The sequence below is a fragment of the Ceratotherium simum genome, chromosome 15 (assembly GCF_057802395.1).
Source record: "Ceratotherium simum simum isolate JZ-2026a chromosome 15, ASM5780239v1, whole genome shotgun sequence".
Lineage (NCBI taxonomy): Eukaryota > Metazoa > Chordata > Mammalia > Perissodactyla > Rhinocerotidae > Ceratotherium > Ceratotherium simum.
In genome coordinates this window covers 11851663-11868372 of record NC_141914.1, presented here as the reverse complement: position 1 = coordinate 11868372, position 16710 = coordinate 11851663, and the positions used below count along the sequence as shown (strand labels likewise).

At 35.6% G+C, this 16710-nt stretch overlaps 1 protein-coding gene across 6 annotated transcripts in view; it reads right to left on the bottom strand.

Annotated features, from left to right (window-relative positions):
* Nucleotides 1–16710, bottom strand: part of DZIP3 (DAZ interacting zinc finger protein 3) — a 97355-nt gene that overhangs the window by 76765 nt on the left and 3880 nt on the right. For 4 of the 6 annotated variants that reach the window (XM_087439561.1, XM_087439563.1, XM_087439564.1 and 1 more), the window contains exons 2-4: nucleotides 6153–6256; nucleotides 2984–3053; nucleotides 350–505 (exon numbers count right to left, since the gene is read on the bottom strand). In XM_087439561.1, the coding sequence (XP_087295687.1) occupies nucleotides 350–505; nucleotides 2984–3053; nucleotides 6153–6184 (258 nt within the window). In that variant the 5' untranslated portion in view covers nucleotides 6185–6256. Of the gene's footprint in view, nucleotides 1–349; nucleotides 506–2983; nucleotides 3054–6152; nucleotides 6257–16710 lie in introns of those variants that run through there. The other 2 variants (XM_014792261.2, XM_087439562.1) reach the window with 2 other exon arrangements.

The following is a 16710-nucleotide window of genomic DNA, read 5'->3' as shown; positions in this document are numbered from 1 at the left end:
CCATGAGGGGTTCAGTAGGAACCCCAATTTATAGACAGTTGGTCAGAAGTACCAGAGACAACCTAAGACTTGCGAGAGGTGTGTGAAGTAGCAGCAGTCTTGTGGGACTGAGCCCTTAACTTGTGGGATCTGATGCTAACTCCAGTTAGATAGTGTCAGAATTGAAGTGACTTGTAGGACACCCAGCTAGTGTCAGAGAATTGGTCAGTGTGGAAATAAACTCACATATCTAGTGTCAGAAGTGTTGTGAGTGTGGTAGGTGTGTGAGAGTAAAGGAACCTGTGTGTTTTCCCTAGATAGTCATACACAGAGCTGCACTTCTATCCCCAAAAACAAATTATGATCTTACCTGCATAGTTTGGAAGGAAAAATTTTCTTCTAAGAACTTCTTAACGTGAGGGACCACACCTTTTGGTAGAGTATTAACTGCATTCAGTAACTTCTTCACTTCTAATAGTAGGTTAACAGGGACAAGATCAGTAGGTGTGTCCTTTTCCTGTTTGTCCTAGAAGACATTATTTATTAAAAATCTACACAATTACACACATTCTTATTTACTCTAATATTAAAACCAGCTGAAGTATTAACAAAAAGAACAAAGTGCCTCTACATACTACATGTAGATACTGTGACAGAACTAAAGAAAATCCAAATAAGAATAAGACATTCTCTCTGTTCTCAAGGAACTTATAACATAGCATGAAGTTTCAGACCAAATTCAAGAAATTTTAATATAGAGAAGGCCATCATAAATTCATTTGGAAGCTATAAACAAAGCAGAGATTGAAAGATGGGAATAATTACATCTCTTTTTTGTAGGGTGGTGGGATGGGAAACATGAACGACTTTAGACTTAAATGTGAGTTAGGCCTTAAAAAATAGTTGCCCTTTAGAAATACACAGCACGTATTCAATTGGTCCATTTTAGGCATAAAAAATGCTAAATTTAAAATATTACGTAGATTATACTACATAATAATATGAAAACTAAATCTAACAGTGCTTTTTACATTATGTGACTGACACTTAAGCTACTAAACACACAGCAATTTGAAAATGAACAGAACTGTAATAGTTTAAATTATAAACAAAGTAGTAAAATAGACTGACTCTTACTTATCATCTCAATTCAGTCAGAGCTGAGTAAGTGGTAATAATTTGGGGACTTCAGGAACTGATTCTTACAGACTTAATAAAGCCATCATTAATAGTTATTTGATAGCTATATAGTCAAGTCCTGCTGGACTGTCTATTAACATTAGTTGTAAGGAATGAGTGGGCAAAAGAAATGGATAAAGAGCCTGGAACAGATGCATGGTGCCCTTCCTTCAAACTTTAACAGGATACCACAGTTCCTATAACTTACTGAAACTGTGGGAATATGAATAAGTTGCTGCTAACATCTGAAAATCAGACAGACAACGTCTTACTGCAGAGGTCATGTAGAATTTGGGTCACTGAAAATGCCCTAGTGGTGACTGCCTCTTTGACTGTCAGGTCTCTAACAGACCTGGAACTACCCAGGAAAGTGACTAGGAACCATAAAGTCCATTGCAGGACTGTCTGCCTACTCTCCTGTTCTGGGTTTGAGTCTTAAATTGAGATTCCTTCATCCTCATCAATACTCAATAAATACACCTTACTTTTTATAGTACTTCATTATATAAAAATTACATCCAATAATGTAGGAAAATGTTAATAGTTTGCTAAATCTTGGTGAAGAATATTTAAGTGTTGGTTGTACTATTCTTGCAACTTTTCTGCAGGTTTGAAATTTTTCAAAAAGTTGGAAAAAACACAACTTCCACAAGTAACTAGACAAACCCTTATAAAGAATTACCACTGTTAGTAGTGCTTATATTTCAAACTAAAGGTCAATTCCACAGTCAAAAGTAACTGCAGAATCATCTAACACTAATTACCAAATTGATACACAAGTAAGATTATGGCATGAATAAAATTTTTTAAACAGGAAATACTATAAGTTTCATGATTGTTAAATATTTATATCTTATTATAAATACAATTTTTTTTAAGTTAGTTATCAAAATATTTGATGCTCAATCCATTTTTGCAAAACTGATTTAGTATCTAAACCAAATTCAGGTCAAAGTTTCCACTTCCCTTGCCTTCTGTATTCCCAAATATGTATTTATAAATGTCTTTTCTGGATCTAATCCCTCTGGTCCAACTGTGTGTCTCTATGTACATGTGCACATATCGTATTTCCTCTGCAATATTTTTTATGGTGAAAACCTCATGCAGGTGAATACTATGGTTATTTTATGTTTATACATTTTCTCCTCCTAAGTTGTTTGATAACCTTTACAAATTTTGTTAACAAGTGGACATCAGTCATTACATAGAACTATGTGGAAGGTAAAAATTGCACTATCAAGAACCTAACAAATACCCCTTCATCTATCCTTCACTAAATATAAGCATGTGTTGTGTGTGTGTGTATTTTATCTACCATAAAGTATATGTCATTGGCAATAAAAAGCTTATATTAATGTACATTCAGTTATTCTCTTTCATTTATAACTGGAAGTTCTAACATTAAAGATGATAAAACCATGAAAGAAAATTAACTTCAGAAACAACTCAGTGAAATTGCTTACTAAATAAAATTTTCTTTGTGGCTATGTTTTCTTTGTATGTATATAGTGTCCCTATTGTTTGGATTTTGCTTTTAAAAGAAAATAAGAGATTTCTTAAAACTGATTGCTGGAATGTTTCTGGGCTAGTCAATTCAATTATCTACTAATTTTAACTTGCAGTGAGGATTGGTGCTTAGAATGATAACTTTGAAATTATCAAAGATTTAATTATGACTGTAATTTTACATATTAAGGTAGGAAACTGGACTCACCTCAAAATTTTCAACAGATAATTAAACTAACTAGATTTAGCACTGCAATCTCATATATAATTAATCATTATTAATTAACTAACAGTTAATGAAAATTAAATCTTCTCTTACCAGTTGATCAGTTGATTTTTCTACCTTATTCTCGGTTTCCTCCTTAGCCTGCTCCTCTACAGGAGGATCCCTATTTTAAATGAAAAAGAAAGGTGTATTCAGAGCATCTCCTTACAAAGAACACAATTAAACTGTAGTAGTAAAGAATCAAACAAGCGAATTTTTGTCTGAAAGTTCCATAAGTTTATGTAATGTGTATCAAAGACTGATAATGGTGGTAGGTGCCATATCTCTTTAGGGACTCAAGTTAAAGAAAAGAAATTATGCTATGCCCTTACTGGATGGTGGGGGAGAGAACAGAAAGCTGATGTAAAAAACTTTTCATCTTTAACAGACACACAATATAGACCAGTATTCAGTATTCTGAAGCCTCTCAAGGTTTGAGAAAGAGTACAAAATGTTCTCAAATGTATACTCTACTTGCTAACTCCATTTCAGAATCATTCACTCCTTAATCCAGTAGTTCTCATTCCCAGAGGCATACTAAAATCACCTGTGAAGCTTTTGAAACACCCAGATGACCAAACCCTACTTCAGAGCTTCTTAATCAAAAGCATGGGAAGTGAGGTGCTATATTTTCCCTAGGTTCCATAATAAATTTTGTTGTGTAAACTTAACTAATTCTCACTCCCACCCAACGTTAAAATAGGTTACTAATGAAATCCTATTTGCTCTTTCTACAGCTTTGTCTCAGCTTTTCTTTCTACTTGGCCTTTCTGGATCATTTAACACTGTCTGTCCATGACACCTTCCAATCCTCCTTGAAAATCTCTGAATTCTTTGCTACTGCTGGTTTTCCTCCTAGCCCTGAAAAGCTGTCCACTTCTCTGTTTGTACCACTGGCTATCTCTCTTCCTCTCATTCATCTTATTTACTTATTATTTTAATAATATCGAATATAGAACTATATACATTAACACTATCAACCCATGCTCCCTATGTTTTAGAACAGGAAGGTACATCAGCAGTCATAAGTGGCAGCCACTTTATTCTATAATTGATGTCCAGAAAGGTTACATAACTTGTATTATGTTATACACCTAGAAAGTAGCAACGCTAAAACTAGACACAGACTAGTATTTTTCTTTTATTCTTCTATTTTTACCACTCAAATACTTTGTTCTGCTGCTGGGAGAAGCTGAAATTTTGCTACAACAATATATCCTAAAATATATACAGTATATATAGTAATGTTCCATTTTTAGCCCTCTTTTTTCTTACTACATTTTCTACTTAAATCAATCTCATTTATGCTCATGTATAAACACTCTCAGATAGAGATCAGGCCCTTCTTATTCACTACTTAACCTCCAAGTATCCATCCCAACATCTGACATAAAATAGGCACTCAAGTATTTACTGAATGAATGAATATAAAACAAATAAATTAGTGAGCAAACTTCCATGAATTCAAACAGCACCCCATTCCAATGATTCCCAAGTCTAAATCTCCAGCCTTAACTGCTCTGTGATGATACAGCTACATATTTCCAACTACCTACTTGACCACCTCCATGAAGATATCTCAGCCGCACCTCGATCTCCTCATGCCCAAAACTAAACTCATTGTCTGTCCTCTCTTTCTTTCTCACATACATTAAACCTGTCCTCTTTTTGATGCCCATGTTAGCTAATGCTATATATTTCCTTCTGGTCATTAGAAACCTTTGAGCAATCTCTGCTTCTCTTTTGCCCCTTTTCTCATACTTAAGCAGTCACAGAATTCTGTTAATTCTAGTTCTATAAATCCCTCCTTTCTTACTGTTTCTTATTCTCATCAGTATAAGCCTTCATCAGCCTCTTCCTGAGCTATTACAAGTGTCATATCTTGTGATCCCATCCCTCCTACTATTGATAGAAGTAGTCTTGCCAAAATAGAGTGTAAAATTTCCTTTCTCTTTTTTTTGGGGGGGGGGGGGAGGAGGAAGATTGGCCCTGAACTAACATCTATTGTCAATCATCTTTTTACTTGAGGAAGACTGTCGCTGAGCTAACATCTGTGCCAATCTTCCTCTATTTTGTATGTGGGATGCCACCAAAGCATGGCTTGATGAGCAGTGTGTAGGTCTGCGCCCGGGATCCAAACCTACAAACCCCAGGCCACTGAAGCAGAGTGCTCCAACTTAACTTAACTTAACTATACCACCGGGCCAGCTCCTTTTTTCTCTTCCTAAAATGTCAATGGCGCTGCACAAAATAAAACTCACCTCCTTAGCAGGACAGTCGAAATCCTCCCCAAAAGTTTATCTTAAGTACTTTTTCTTGCTGTTTCCTCAGCCAATTGACCTCCCATCCCCTCTGCTACTACACCCATCAAAATGCTTCTTAACCTTTACAGTTCAGTTCAAATGTCACTTTGTGGAAACTCACTCAATACTCAGTCAATAACTATTGTTCCTTTCTATATACACACACAACATCGCTAATGTAACACTTATGCATGTATTTTATCTAAAAATATGATAGCTTTTTATGTATCTTCCTACTACATCATAATTCTAAGTACACAAATTTTGTCTTAGTCTTTATTCCCTAAGCACCAAGGAGTCCAGTAAATGCTTGTAAAATAAATTAACAGATCACATTGCTTATTATATGAGACAGATCAAGGTGGGAGGGAGATCTCCAGTACTAATCTGCTGTTTAGTATTATATGGGAGAGATATACGCAGGCTGAACTTGCCCTGGTTGGAGGGCACAGATTGACATTTGGCCTGGGCCCAGCTGAATCACTCAGTCGTCTTCTGGGTTATGCTTAGGTTACCGTCTATAAAATGGAAATAATAATAGCATCTACCTCATAGAGTTGTTATGAGGTTTATATAAGTTAACATTGTAAAAGTTTTTAAAACAATGCCTGGCAAAGAGGAAGTCTATGTAAGTGCTTGTTAAATGATAAATAAAACATTATTTTGGTGAGAGTGCCCCAAGTGTAGTAAGCTGTGGTACCTTTTTTAATTCTTAGCTCTTTAGCCAGGGTATGGTCCTTAGGGAAATTTTTTTAAATTAGATTTCACTCAGTCTATATCCCCCACTATTCAAGGTTGCTAAATTGTCTTGTAATATAAAGATATCTCATTCACTTTAGCTTCCCAAGGTTATACGGAAAAAACTGTCATGTCTTCGGAAAGCAACAAATGCAGTTGGTTTTTGTCAACCCATCCCTTACCTCACAAGAAATGCTTCTGGTAGAGAATCCATGCTGCACAATGTTCTTTTGCAAAAGTCTTATTCCAATGCTTGTAGACTGACTTTTACTACCGCTATTCAAAGCTGTAAGGAAAGTAATATTTTTAGTGGGAACATAGCAGTATTACATTCTTCCTCCCCACTATAAAAATAGTACATGATCATTGAAGAAAGTTTTGAAACTGCTATAAAAGAAAATGAAAATCACATAGTTTCACCATCCAAACATAAATCACTGCCTATATTTTAATATACTTAATTTTTTCCAAGCACAGTTATATTTTACCAATTTGTAATCATATTGACTAGACAATACTACACCACCTTTTTCACCACTGAACACTATATCAAAAGCATCTCTCATGTTATTTTATACTCCTAGTAAACATTCTCAATGGCTACACAACAGTTGGTTGATTGGTGTTTCCTTGACCATTTCCTTACAGATGGACATTTAGATTGTTTCCCATTTTTTTCATTATAAATAATTAGTTTTGCATTAAACTCCATTGTCCATAAAGTCTTTTCTATATTTATGATTATTTCCTTACAATATATTCTCAGAAATAGAATTCTCAGGTCAAAAGACACAAACATTTTAAGCTTCCTGGTGCATACTGCTAAATGGCTTCCCAAAAGATCTGTACTAATTTATTTCCCATGGACGTATATGTGTTCCTGTTTAACACAATCCTGATAGCACTAATTGTTTTGTTTTCTTTTAGTCTAAAAGTAACATTTAGCTACTTTTTCCCAAAATCGTATGATCCTGTATCATCATAAAATAGGAGAGGCGGCATGTAAAAAACTCTTGCATACTCTCTGGTTCAAATATCAATGGACATTGTGGATGTTTCCTGAAAGAGAAACAAAATACTGAGGCAACACAAATCTCAGTATATCTGTTTATTTATTTAGCTCTCTATTTAACCCCCCCAAGAACAACTCTTCTAACATTAGTTCCATTTGATCTCTTTTACTAAGAGTTCAAGCCTCCAGACTCCATTGCCCTCTGCTAGGCTGACTTCTCTTTCTGATGCCACTGTGTAGAAGCCCAGGAAGTATCAGAGCAAACATATGTAACACTATTGCTTGGTGCTTTGGGGCAAAGAAAGCAATGATGAGGAAAAGAAAAGCAAGTGGCAGCAATAGCATAAATAAAACAGAACTAGACTATCTTGCCACCAAGCACAAGATTGGATAAGGTTTCTCACCTGCTGCCTCTGAACCACTTATTATCTCAGTAACTGGGTAGCCATATTCTCTAACAGCATATTTAATATACACCCATAAGTTAGATCAGTAGACTTTTGGAGGCCCATTACTAAAGCGCAATTCAGCATAGGTGATTCCAAAATCAAGAAACCATGTTCCACAAGATCATTTGTAAGTCGCCTATTAAGAATTCAGATTGTGTTTACTCAAAGAAACATTGTTTTACATGATGTTGAGTCTTCCAAAAAGCCAGAAAAAGCGAACACATAGAGAGGAAGACAAAATTGCAGGACCTGAACCCACCTAAGCCTTGAGGTCTGAGTATCCTGTCATTATGAGCTTAAACGGGGAGGGGGTAACTCTGTTTCTGGTGTAAGGGCCAAAGGAAGTCCTGTGGGATTATCTGCAAAACAAGTATTCCTACTTATGAGACTACCTATATTCTATATTTGACTCACACCACCTCTAAGTTACACAGAAAATCTTGAGAGACAAGAGCAATTCTCCAACAATTCAATGCTAACTAATACTTCTTAATCAAAACACAAATGTGAAGATTCAAATACAGAGACTTCCATCTAAATTTCCTCATTTAAAACAGACAGCTTTCTAACACCTCTTAGTTTTTGCCCATCCCTAACAAAACACCACTGTCAATATTATAACTCACCTATGCAGGATCCAGTTCTCCTAAGTAAATTATTTTACAGTTTTACTCTTACTTTTAAAACTCAGTAAGCAACATTATAGGCCTATTTAAATTTGCATTCTCTGTTCAAATACTGATGAAAGATACAACCTAAAGCTAATAATTAAGCAGAGAGAGGTTGGATAAACCTTGTTATTCTTTCACACTAGCTCAGATCTGCTTCATCTCCTTAATAAAGCAGTATAGATAAGGACATGGCTTTGAAAACTTTAGGATTGTGATCAAACTGTTCTTCTTTTATGGTTTCTATAACCTCCCTGATTATTTTAATAAAAAGTAACAGCTAGGCATTATTTCATAGCCAGAGCATACAAACATGCCTTTTCCAGACAAAACAATCCCCTAATTTCCAGAATTTAAAAGCTCAGACATGGATAATTCCCCGTCTGATAAGCTCTCCTTCAGTCAGTAGCTGTTTCCACAGATCAAAGCAAGGCTGAAACAAGGGGAGGAAAATCCTCTGACAACAAGGTAGAGAGGATGGAAGGCCTCTGCTAAGCTATTCAGTGTTCAGCTTGAAAAAGAAAAGGGTGTAAAATTAATCAATAAATCTGAAGATATTTGGATCCTGAATTAAGAGTTAAGAAAGGCTACTGGCATTCTTTTTCAGCCTGCTTAAAAATACAACCTGAGCTGGATCTCTGTGAGGAAGGGTTTTCCAGCAGAGAGGACCATCAATCACATCATTTCCCAGGAGCTGAGCAGAGAGGCAACCACCACCAGCAACAGCGGCAGCAGGAGCACTTGACAGCCTCCGTTGGGAAGGAGGGCATAGTGCCTAGCAACAGAAAGGAGGAAGCCAGCCTGAAACGTTACCACTGTGCTTCTAAGATGATCCCAAGGTTCTTACCGCTCTAGAAGAGGCTGAAGGAAACCTTTAACATCAGGATTAACGTGGGAGAAAGAGTGAATCTGGTTTCCCCCGGTGTATTCATTTCAATAGACTTTTCCTGTCAACAGGAAACTAAAAATTTACTCTGCCTTCCTGGAACTGAGGAACTGTTCTTCAGCAGGAACTTATTCACGTTCTGGCTGGTTGATCAGAAGGCAAGCTAAAGTTCAGTGTCAATTTACAGCACACCTTTACCCACCAACCAAAATGACTTTATCTGCAGGCTATTTTACTGCCTGAAAAATAAGGCATGGCTATCCATAGCTTGACAACAGTAAAATGCCTTTCTTATTGCTCCCTCTGAGCTCCCAGCTCCCACTTTCCCTCTTATCTACTGAAATTATGACAAACTTTATTTTTTTAAATACTTGTAAAGGTTTTATTTCCCCATTTTTAAAGCTGTGCTTATTCACATCAAAGCACTATTGCTTATAAATTTTTAACCATTCACTTAAACATTTACCTTGCAGCACTCTTGTCACCTCCCTAAACTGTACACAGGCACATGATTTTTTAAATCCACTCCAATACTCATCTTATTTAACTCACCTGACCAAGTTAGAGGCTCTAATTGGCCACCAAGTTTACATTTAATGTGTGGGTATATGTCCTATGAATTTGTACCCTTGTCAGCGCTGGCACTTACAGATCACACAACGCCAGAGGGAAAAGATGAATGTTAGTACAAAAACAGTAAAAATAAAGCTCACTTTTCTCAATGCTATTAGTTTGAAAAGAAAATAATATACTTGGTATTTTTCAGAAGAGGAGTTCAGTTACTGAGAACTTTTATTATGCCCATTAAATCAGTGTTTCTCAATCTTGGCACTACTGATATTTGGGGCTGGATAAATCTTTGTTATGGGAAGTTGTCCTATGCATTTTTAGGATATACGCAGGTTGGGATTTATCTGAAAAAAACCATCCAGGTATTAAACTACCCATCAATTTCAGGTTATTTACAGTAGCACTGCCAAAACCAGGCTATTCAGAAACATATCTGGGAACCATTGGAAGGAGCAGATGTTACCCTTTAGCAAATTCTCCAAAAGTGGAATATTTTCAGCAATTTAAAAATATTATGTTGTCATTACAGTTATTAGACAATAGTGAAAAAAGGAAACAAGACAGAATGTTGAGACATGACACAAGTAGAGATGATAATCAAGCAGAGAATGGAGGACACAATGTGTACTTGACTCCCTCACACCAATGACAAAGCCTACCCTACCCAAATCCAAATTGATCCACTCAAGTAAGAAAACTAGCTACCCCTCATTACCTCAGAAAGGCATACATTTGTAAGAAGGGTTTAGGTAAGAAGGCAGATCAAGCTTTGGTTATGAAGAGTTTCCTTTCATATAAAATTAGGTGTATTAAATTTGGTTTCATTAAAAATATGATTAATTTTCACCAGCTCCAATATGCCAGGCTCTAGGCTATGTACTTATGTACATTAAATACACATTTGATCTTCATGCAACTCCGAAAGATACACATTACTGTAATCCACTTTAAAAATTAAGAAACTGAGGCTTAGAGAGTTCACATAGCTAATAAATCAATAAAAGCAGGAATTCATGCCCAAGTTTCACCCACTACAAATTCCATGTTCTTTTCACTATGTCCCATTAAGTGCAATATTTGACTTTACCTAACGTTCGTGTACAGATATAAGCTGAACTAAATAATATGCACAGAGACAAACACTCAGAAACAAAAGTACAATCCTACTGGTTAGTTATTGACACTGTAAAGATAATTAATCGTGCCATCTTAATATTTCATAGTATACTATTCACATTAGTTTTTGCTAAGAGAGTTCATTTGTTCAACAAAACAATGCAGAACAATGCCCGATACTATATGTGGTATTGAAATAAATAATAATTAATGCCTACCTAAATGCTCTGTTAAGGTTAAAGATTTTGGAGAAGTCTCCAAATTTGTTTATCACATATCTCTAAGGCAATAAATGTGAGAATACACTGAAAACATACGAATAGCCATTCATTTATGAACTATGTACACATATTACTACAATATAAAATAAAAAAGAATGAGATTAAAATAAGTAGACTTGGGATTAAGATGGCAGAGAAGGAAGATCCCAGGCTTGTCCCCTCCCACAGACACACCATAAGTAAAACTACATATATAGAGCAACTATCTCTGAGAATGACCTGAACGCTGGAAGGAAAGATTTTCTACAACTAGGGATACAAAGAAAAGCCACATCAAGATGAGTAGCAGGGGTGAAGATGTGTTCTGGGGGTAACCCATATCCCTGGCAGGGTGAACCACAGGTGGAAGGGATATCACAGCCTCAGAGGTCCTCTCTGAGGAGTGAGGGGTCTGAACCCTAGACTGGGCTTCCTACCTCAAGGGACTTGCACTGGGAAGACGAGCCCCCACAATGTCTGGCTTTCAAAATCAGCAGGGATTACATCCAGGAGAACCAAAAGGCTGTAGGAAACCAAGACTCCTCTCTCCAAGGGCACACAAAAACTCACTTGCACCAAGTCCCAGTGCAGAGGCAGTAGCTTGAAAAGCACCTGGGTCATATGTGAAGGAGATTCATTAACTAATTTTAGGGTATGTGCCAGAGGGGCAGGAAACAAGAAAAGGATGGCCACTCTCGCCACGCTTAACAACACAGTATTTGAAGTCCTAGCTGCAGCAATCAAACAAGAAAAACAAATAAAAGACATCCAAATTGGAAAGAAGTAAGACTCTCACTGTTTGCGGATGACATGATACTATATACAGAAAACCCTAAAGACTCCACCAAAAAAATTTAGAACTAATAAATGAATTCAGTAAAGTTGTAGGATACAAAATTAATATACAGAAATCTGTTGTGTTTCTATACACTACAAATGATCTACCAGTTACAGAAATCAAGAAAACAATTCCATTTACAACTGCATCAAAAAGAATAAAATATCTAGGAATAAATTTAACCAAGAAGGTAAGAGACCCATACTCTGAAAACTACATGACATTAATGAAAGAAACTGAAGGTGACACAAATAAATGGAGCAATATACCATGCTCATGGATTGGAAGAATTAATATTGTTAAAATGTCCATACTACCTAAAGCAATCTACAGATTCAACGCAATCCCTATCAAAATATCAATGTCGTTTTGTACAGAAGTAGAACAAATAATCCTAAAATTTTTTTGAACCACAAAAGATCCCAAATAACCAAAGCAATCTGGAGAAAGAAGAACAAAGCTGGAGGTATCAGGCTCCCTGATTTCAAACTATACACAGAGCTATAGTAATCAAAATTGTATGGTACTTGCACAAAAACAGACATATACATCAATGGAACAAAATAGAGAGCCCAGAAATAAACCCCATGCTTATATGGTCAAATAATCTACAACAAAGGAGTCAAGAATATACAATGGAGAAAAGACAGTCTCTTTCATAAATGGTGTTCAGAAAACTGGACAGCTACATGCAGAAGAATGAAAGTGGATCACTATCTTACACCACATACAAAAATAAACTCAAAATGGACTGAAGACTTAAATATAAGACCTGAAACCATAAAACCCCTAGAAGAAAACATAGGCAGTAAATTCTTTGACACTGGTCTTAAACAGTATTTTTGTGGATCTGTCTCCTCAGGCAAGGGCAACAAAAGCGAAAATAAACAAATGGGACTACTTCAAACTAAAAAGCTTTCGCACAGCAAGGGGAACCATCAAGAAAACGAAAAGGCAACCTAACAAATGGGAGAAGATATTTGCAAATCATATATCCAATACGGGGTTAATTTCCAAAATATATAGAGAACTCATACAACTCAATATGAAAAAAACAAATACTCCAATTAGAAAATGGGGAGAGGACCTAAATAGGCATTTTCCAAAGATGATATACAGATGGCTAACAGACACATGAAAAGATGCTCAACATCTCTAATCATCAGGGAAATGCAAATCAAAACCACAGTGAGATATCACCTCACACCTGTCAGAATGGCTATCATCAAAAGACAACAAATAACAAGTATTGAAGAGGATATGGAGAAAAGAGAACCCTCATGCACTGCTGGTGGGAATGTAAATTGGGGCAACCACTGTGGAAAACAGTATGGAGTTTCCTTAAAAAATTAAAAACAGAACTACCATACGATCCAGCAATTCCACTTCTGGGTATTTACCTGAAGAAAACAAAAACACTAATTCAAAAAGACATATGTACCTCTATGTTGACTGAAGCATTATTTACAATAGCCAAGATATGGAAGCAACCTAAGTGTCCATCGAAAAGGAATGGAAAAAGATGTGAGGTATATATACACCATGGAACATTACTCAGCTATAAAAAAGAGTGAAATCTTGCCATTTGCGACAACACATATGGACCTAGAGAGTATTATGCCAAATAGAATAAGTCAGACAGACAAAGACAAATTCCATATGATTTCATTTATACGTGGAATCTAGAAAAGAAAACAAATTAACAAAAAAAACCAAAACAGAACAGACTCACAGTTACAGAGAACAAACTGGCGTTGCCAGAGGGGAGAAGGGTGGGGGATTCAGTGAAATAGGTGAAGGGCATTAAGAGGTACAAAGTTCCACTTATAAAACAAATAAGTCACCAGGATGTAATATACAGCATAGGGAATATAGTCAATAATATTGTAATAACTTTGTACAGTGACAGATGGTTATTAGACTTACTGTGGTGATCATTTTGTAATGTATAGAGACCTATGTTGTATACCTAAAACTAACATAATATTGTATATCAACTATATTTCAATAAGAAATAAAAGTAAATGCTTACACTAACTAAAAAAGAAAAATAAAGGAAAATAAGTAAAAAGAAAAATTCTAATATTTGTTCCCACATCCCAAGAGATAGTTTCACATATGCCGAGGTGTACATACTCCACTTTGGACACCCCTGTCTTAGAAAACAGCTTAACATTTTAATTCAGGAAGCCGATATCTACCCATTTCATGAATTTGATAATATTTATTTTGTGAAAGACCAGACATTTAAAAATGACATATGCAAAGGACATTGCTCTGCACAAAGTAGGCCTTCAATAGATACTAGTTATAATTAAAAATGATTACTGTACCTTAACTTAAAATAAAACTTTGTCACTTTTATCTTTACCTACAAAACTGGATTCAGAAACAATGGATAGTACTTATTTTTTTTTTTTTAAAGGCAAATTTCTGATTCTGAGATATGAAATTAGATGTGAAAATGGGGAAAAAATATTTACCCAAATTATCCAAATCTTGTACTCTTAACCTAGAAATGAATTCTGTGAAATGTATAGGAAAAAAAAAATCAGGAATTATTTGGAAAGTGAAGAAGTTAATTTTATGGATTGGCAAATCATTCAGAGATCACCAGAATTCAATACTTGATAGCTGGGAAAGGAAACAGGAAGAAGAATAACCGTGAAGGGAGAATAATTTTGGTTTACTTAGGTTTTCTAGTTTTGTGATGAAGGTAACATTTCTGGAAAATGTGAGTTGACATTAATTGTACAGACTTTGCTTTCTGACTCTGCATAAAGGGTAAAATCAATTTAATATTAGTATTTAAATTGTTTCAGCCATAGTGGGGACATGGTATCCAAACGACCCCATGCCTAGACTTCTGCCAATTTTCTACCACTGGATTTCTTTGCCTTGAATCTTTGGAACCCAAGCCAAGGGAACTTTCGTTCTACCTGCTCTTTATGCCTACTGAATGATCTCCTAGTTTTAGATTTGGTTTCATGTCCCCGCTAGAATGGAAGTCCCATGAAGTCAGGAAATTTTTTCTTTTTTTTAATCCCTCTGCTATATCCCCAGGGCCTAGAAGAGCACCTGGAACACTTTAAGCACTCAATATTGATTTAAAGAATGAAGCCATCCACCCTTCTGCACACCTCAAGGCCTGTGAAGGCAGAAGAGGGAGCCTGTGTATAGATCAAGACTGCCTTCTCTGCCAACCTAGAGTGCTCCTTTAGAAGTCAAGAACATCCAGTGTGCTACAAGTAATACTGATCCTTGCAGACAATCGTGGGGTCAAGGCAGGGCCTCTGTTCTCCGGCAACTACTTCTCAGTGTTCTTTGTTGGTTCCTCCACATCTCTCCAACCTCTAAATACTTAAGTACCTTGAGGTTCAGTCTTTTCTATCCATACTCACTCTACAGCATTTAGTCTCAAGGCTTTAGATTTTTATCTCCAGCCTTGACCTCTCCTTTAACTACAAATATATATTCAACAGCCCACTCACCATCTAGTAGACATCTCAACATAACTGAAACTGAGCTCTAGATACCTCCTTCTTCCCACAAAATGGCTGAAGCAGAGCTACTCAGCCAAGCCAGGCCTCGATCGGACTAACTGCAGTTAACCCACAGACCTGTGAGCAGGAAATAAATGCTCATGGTTTTAAACACTGGGTTTTGAGGTGATTTGTTATGCAGCAAATACTGATCAATACTCCACCCTATCTAAAATCGCAACACCCCATCCTGACTCTAATACTTCCTCTCCCTCTTCCCTTTCTTTTCCTTCATAGCACTTATTACTAACATTCATATATTTTACTTACACGTCTTGTTTATTATCTATATCCCCCATTAAAATGAAAGCTCTACTTGGGTAGAAATTTTTTGCCTGTTTGATTCACTACTGTATCCCCAGAACTTAGAAATGTACCTACCACTCAAGCACTCATTAAACATATAATGGATGAATGAATGAACAATTAGCCCAGTGTTCACACCTCTACTATAATGCCTGTACTACAAAATTCAGTATTCTACAATCTCCGCACGCCTATCAAGAATATAATGCATATCTTCATTCAGTCTGACTCATCTAATTTGACTTAAACCCTGCTCATGAGACATTAAAAATTTCCATTTTACTATACAGTATTGAAGATATGTTCTTTTAAATTTTCTCCTGAAGAAATAAAGGAGCTAGACAGCCCTAACTGGACTTATAAGATCCTACGCAGTGTTGTTTAACTCTCTTAAATGTGTTTCCCCGACTACAAATTAGAGAAAATATCTATGCCATACATAAAGAACAGACAGCAATAAAAATTTACAGAAAAGAGGGATTTTATGCCAATCTTTGAAAATTGAAGGAATTGGATACTTAATATTTTGCCCTAAAAAATATCATGTGTTCCTATAGCATTCTCTATTTCACTTAATAGCACTTATTCTGATATATTTCCCCAACACACTCTATGCTCTTTGAAAAAGAACTAGCACTCAGTAAATATTTGATGAATGAATCAATATTAGCATTTTAAATATATTTACTGACTGGTTAAAATAATTAACCATAATTTTAAAAAAGTGAAATGCAAGCTCACTTTAGCTACTGTCTTTAAATTTTTTGGCACAAAATAAATGATCTGTATAAAAAATACATAGTATGTAAATATATTAAGTCTTCGACTTTTAAAAACTATAAAAAGAACAAATAAAGTAAAAATATATGCATATGGATGGAATTAATAAAGATAAAAGTAAAATTAGTGATTCTGAAAAAAGAAAAACAAGAATTAATAAAACCAAAGTTGGTTCTTGAAAAGTTGAATAAAATAGACAAACCCCTGGAAAGTCCAACTAAGAAAATAAATAGATAACACTAGAATGAAAAGGAAATTTAAAACTACCAAGAAGAGATTTAAGAGAATTATTGGAATACTATGCAACTTTATG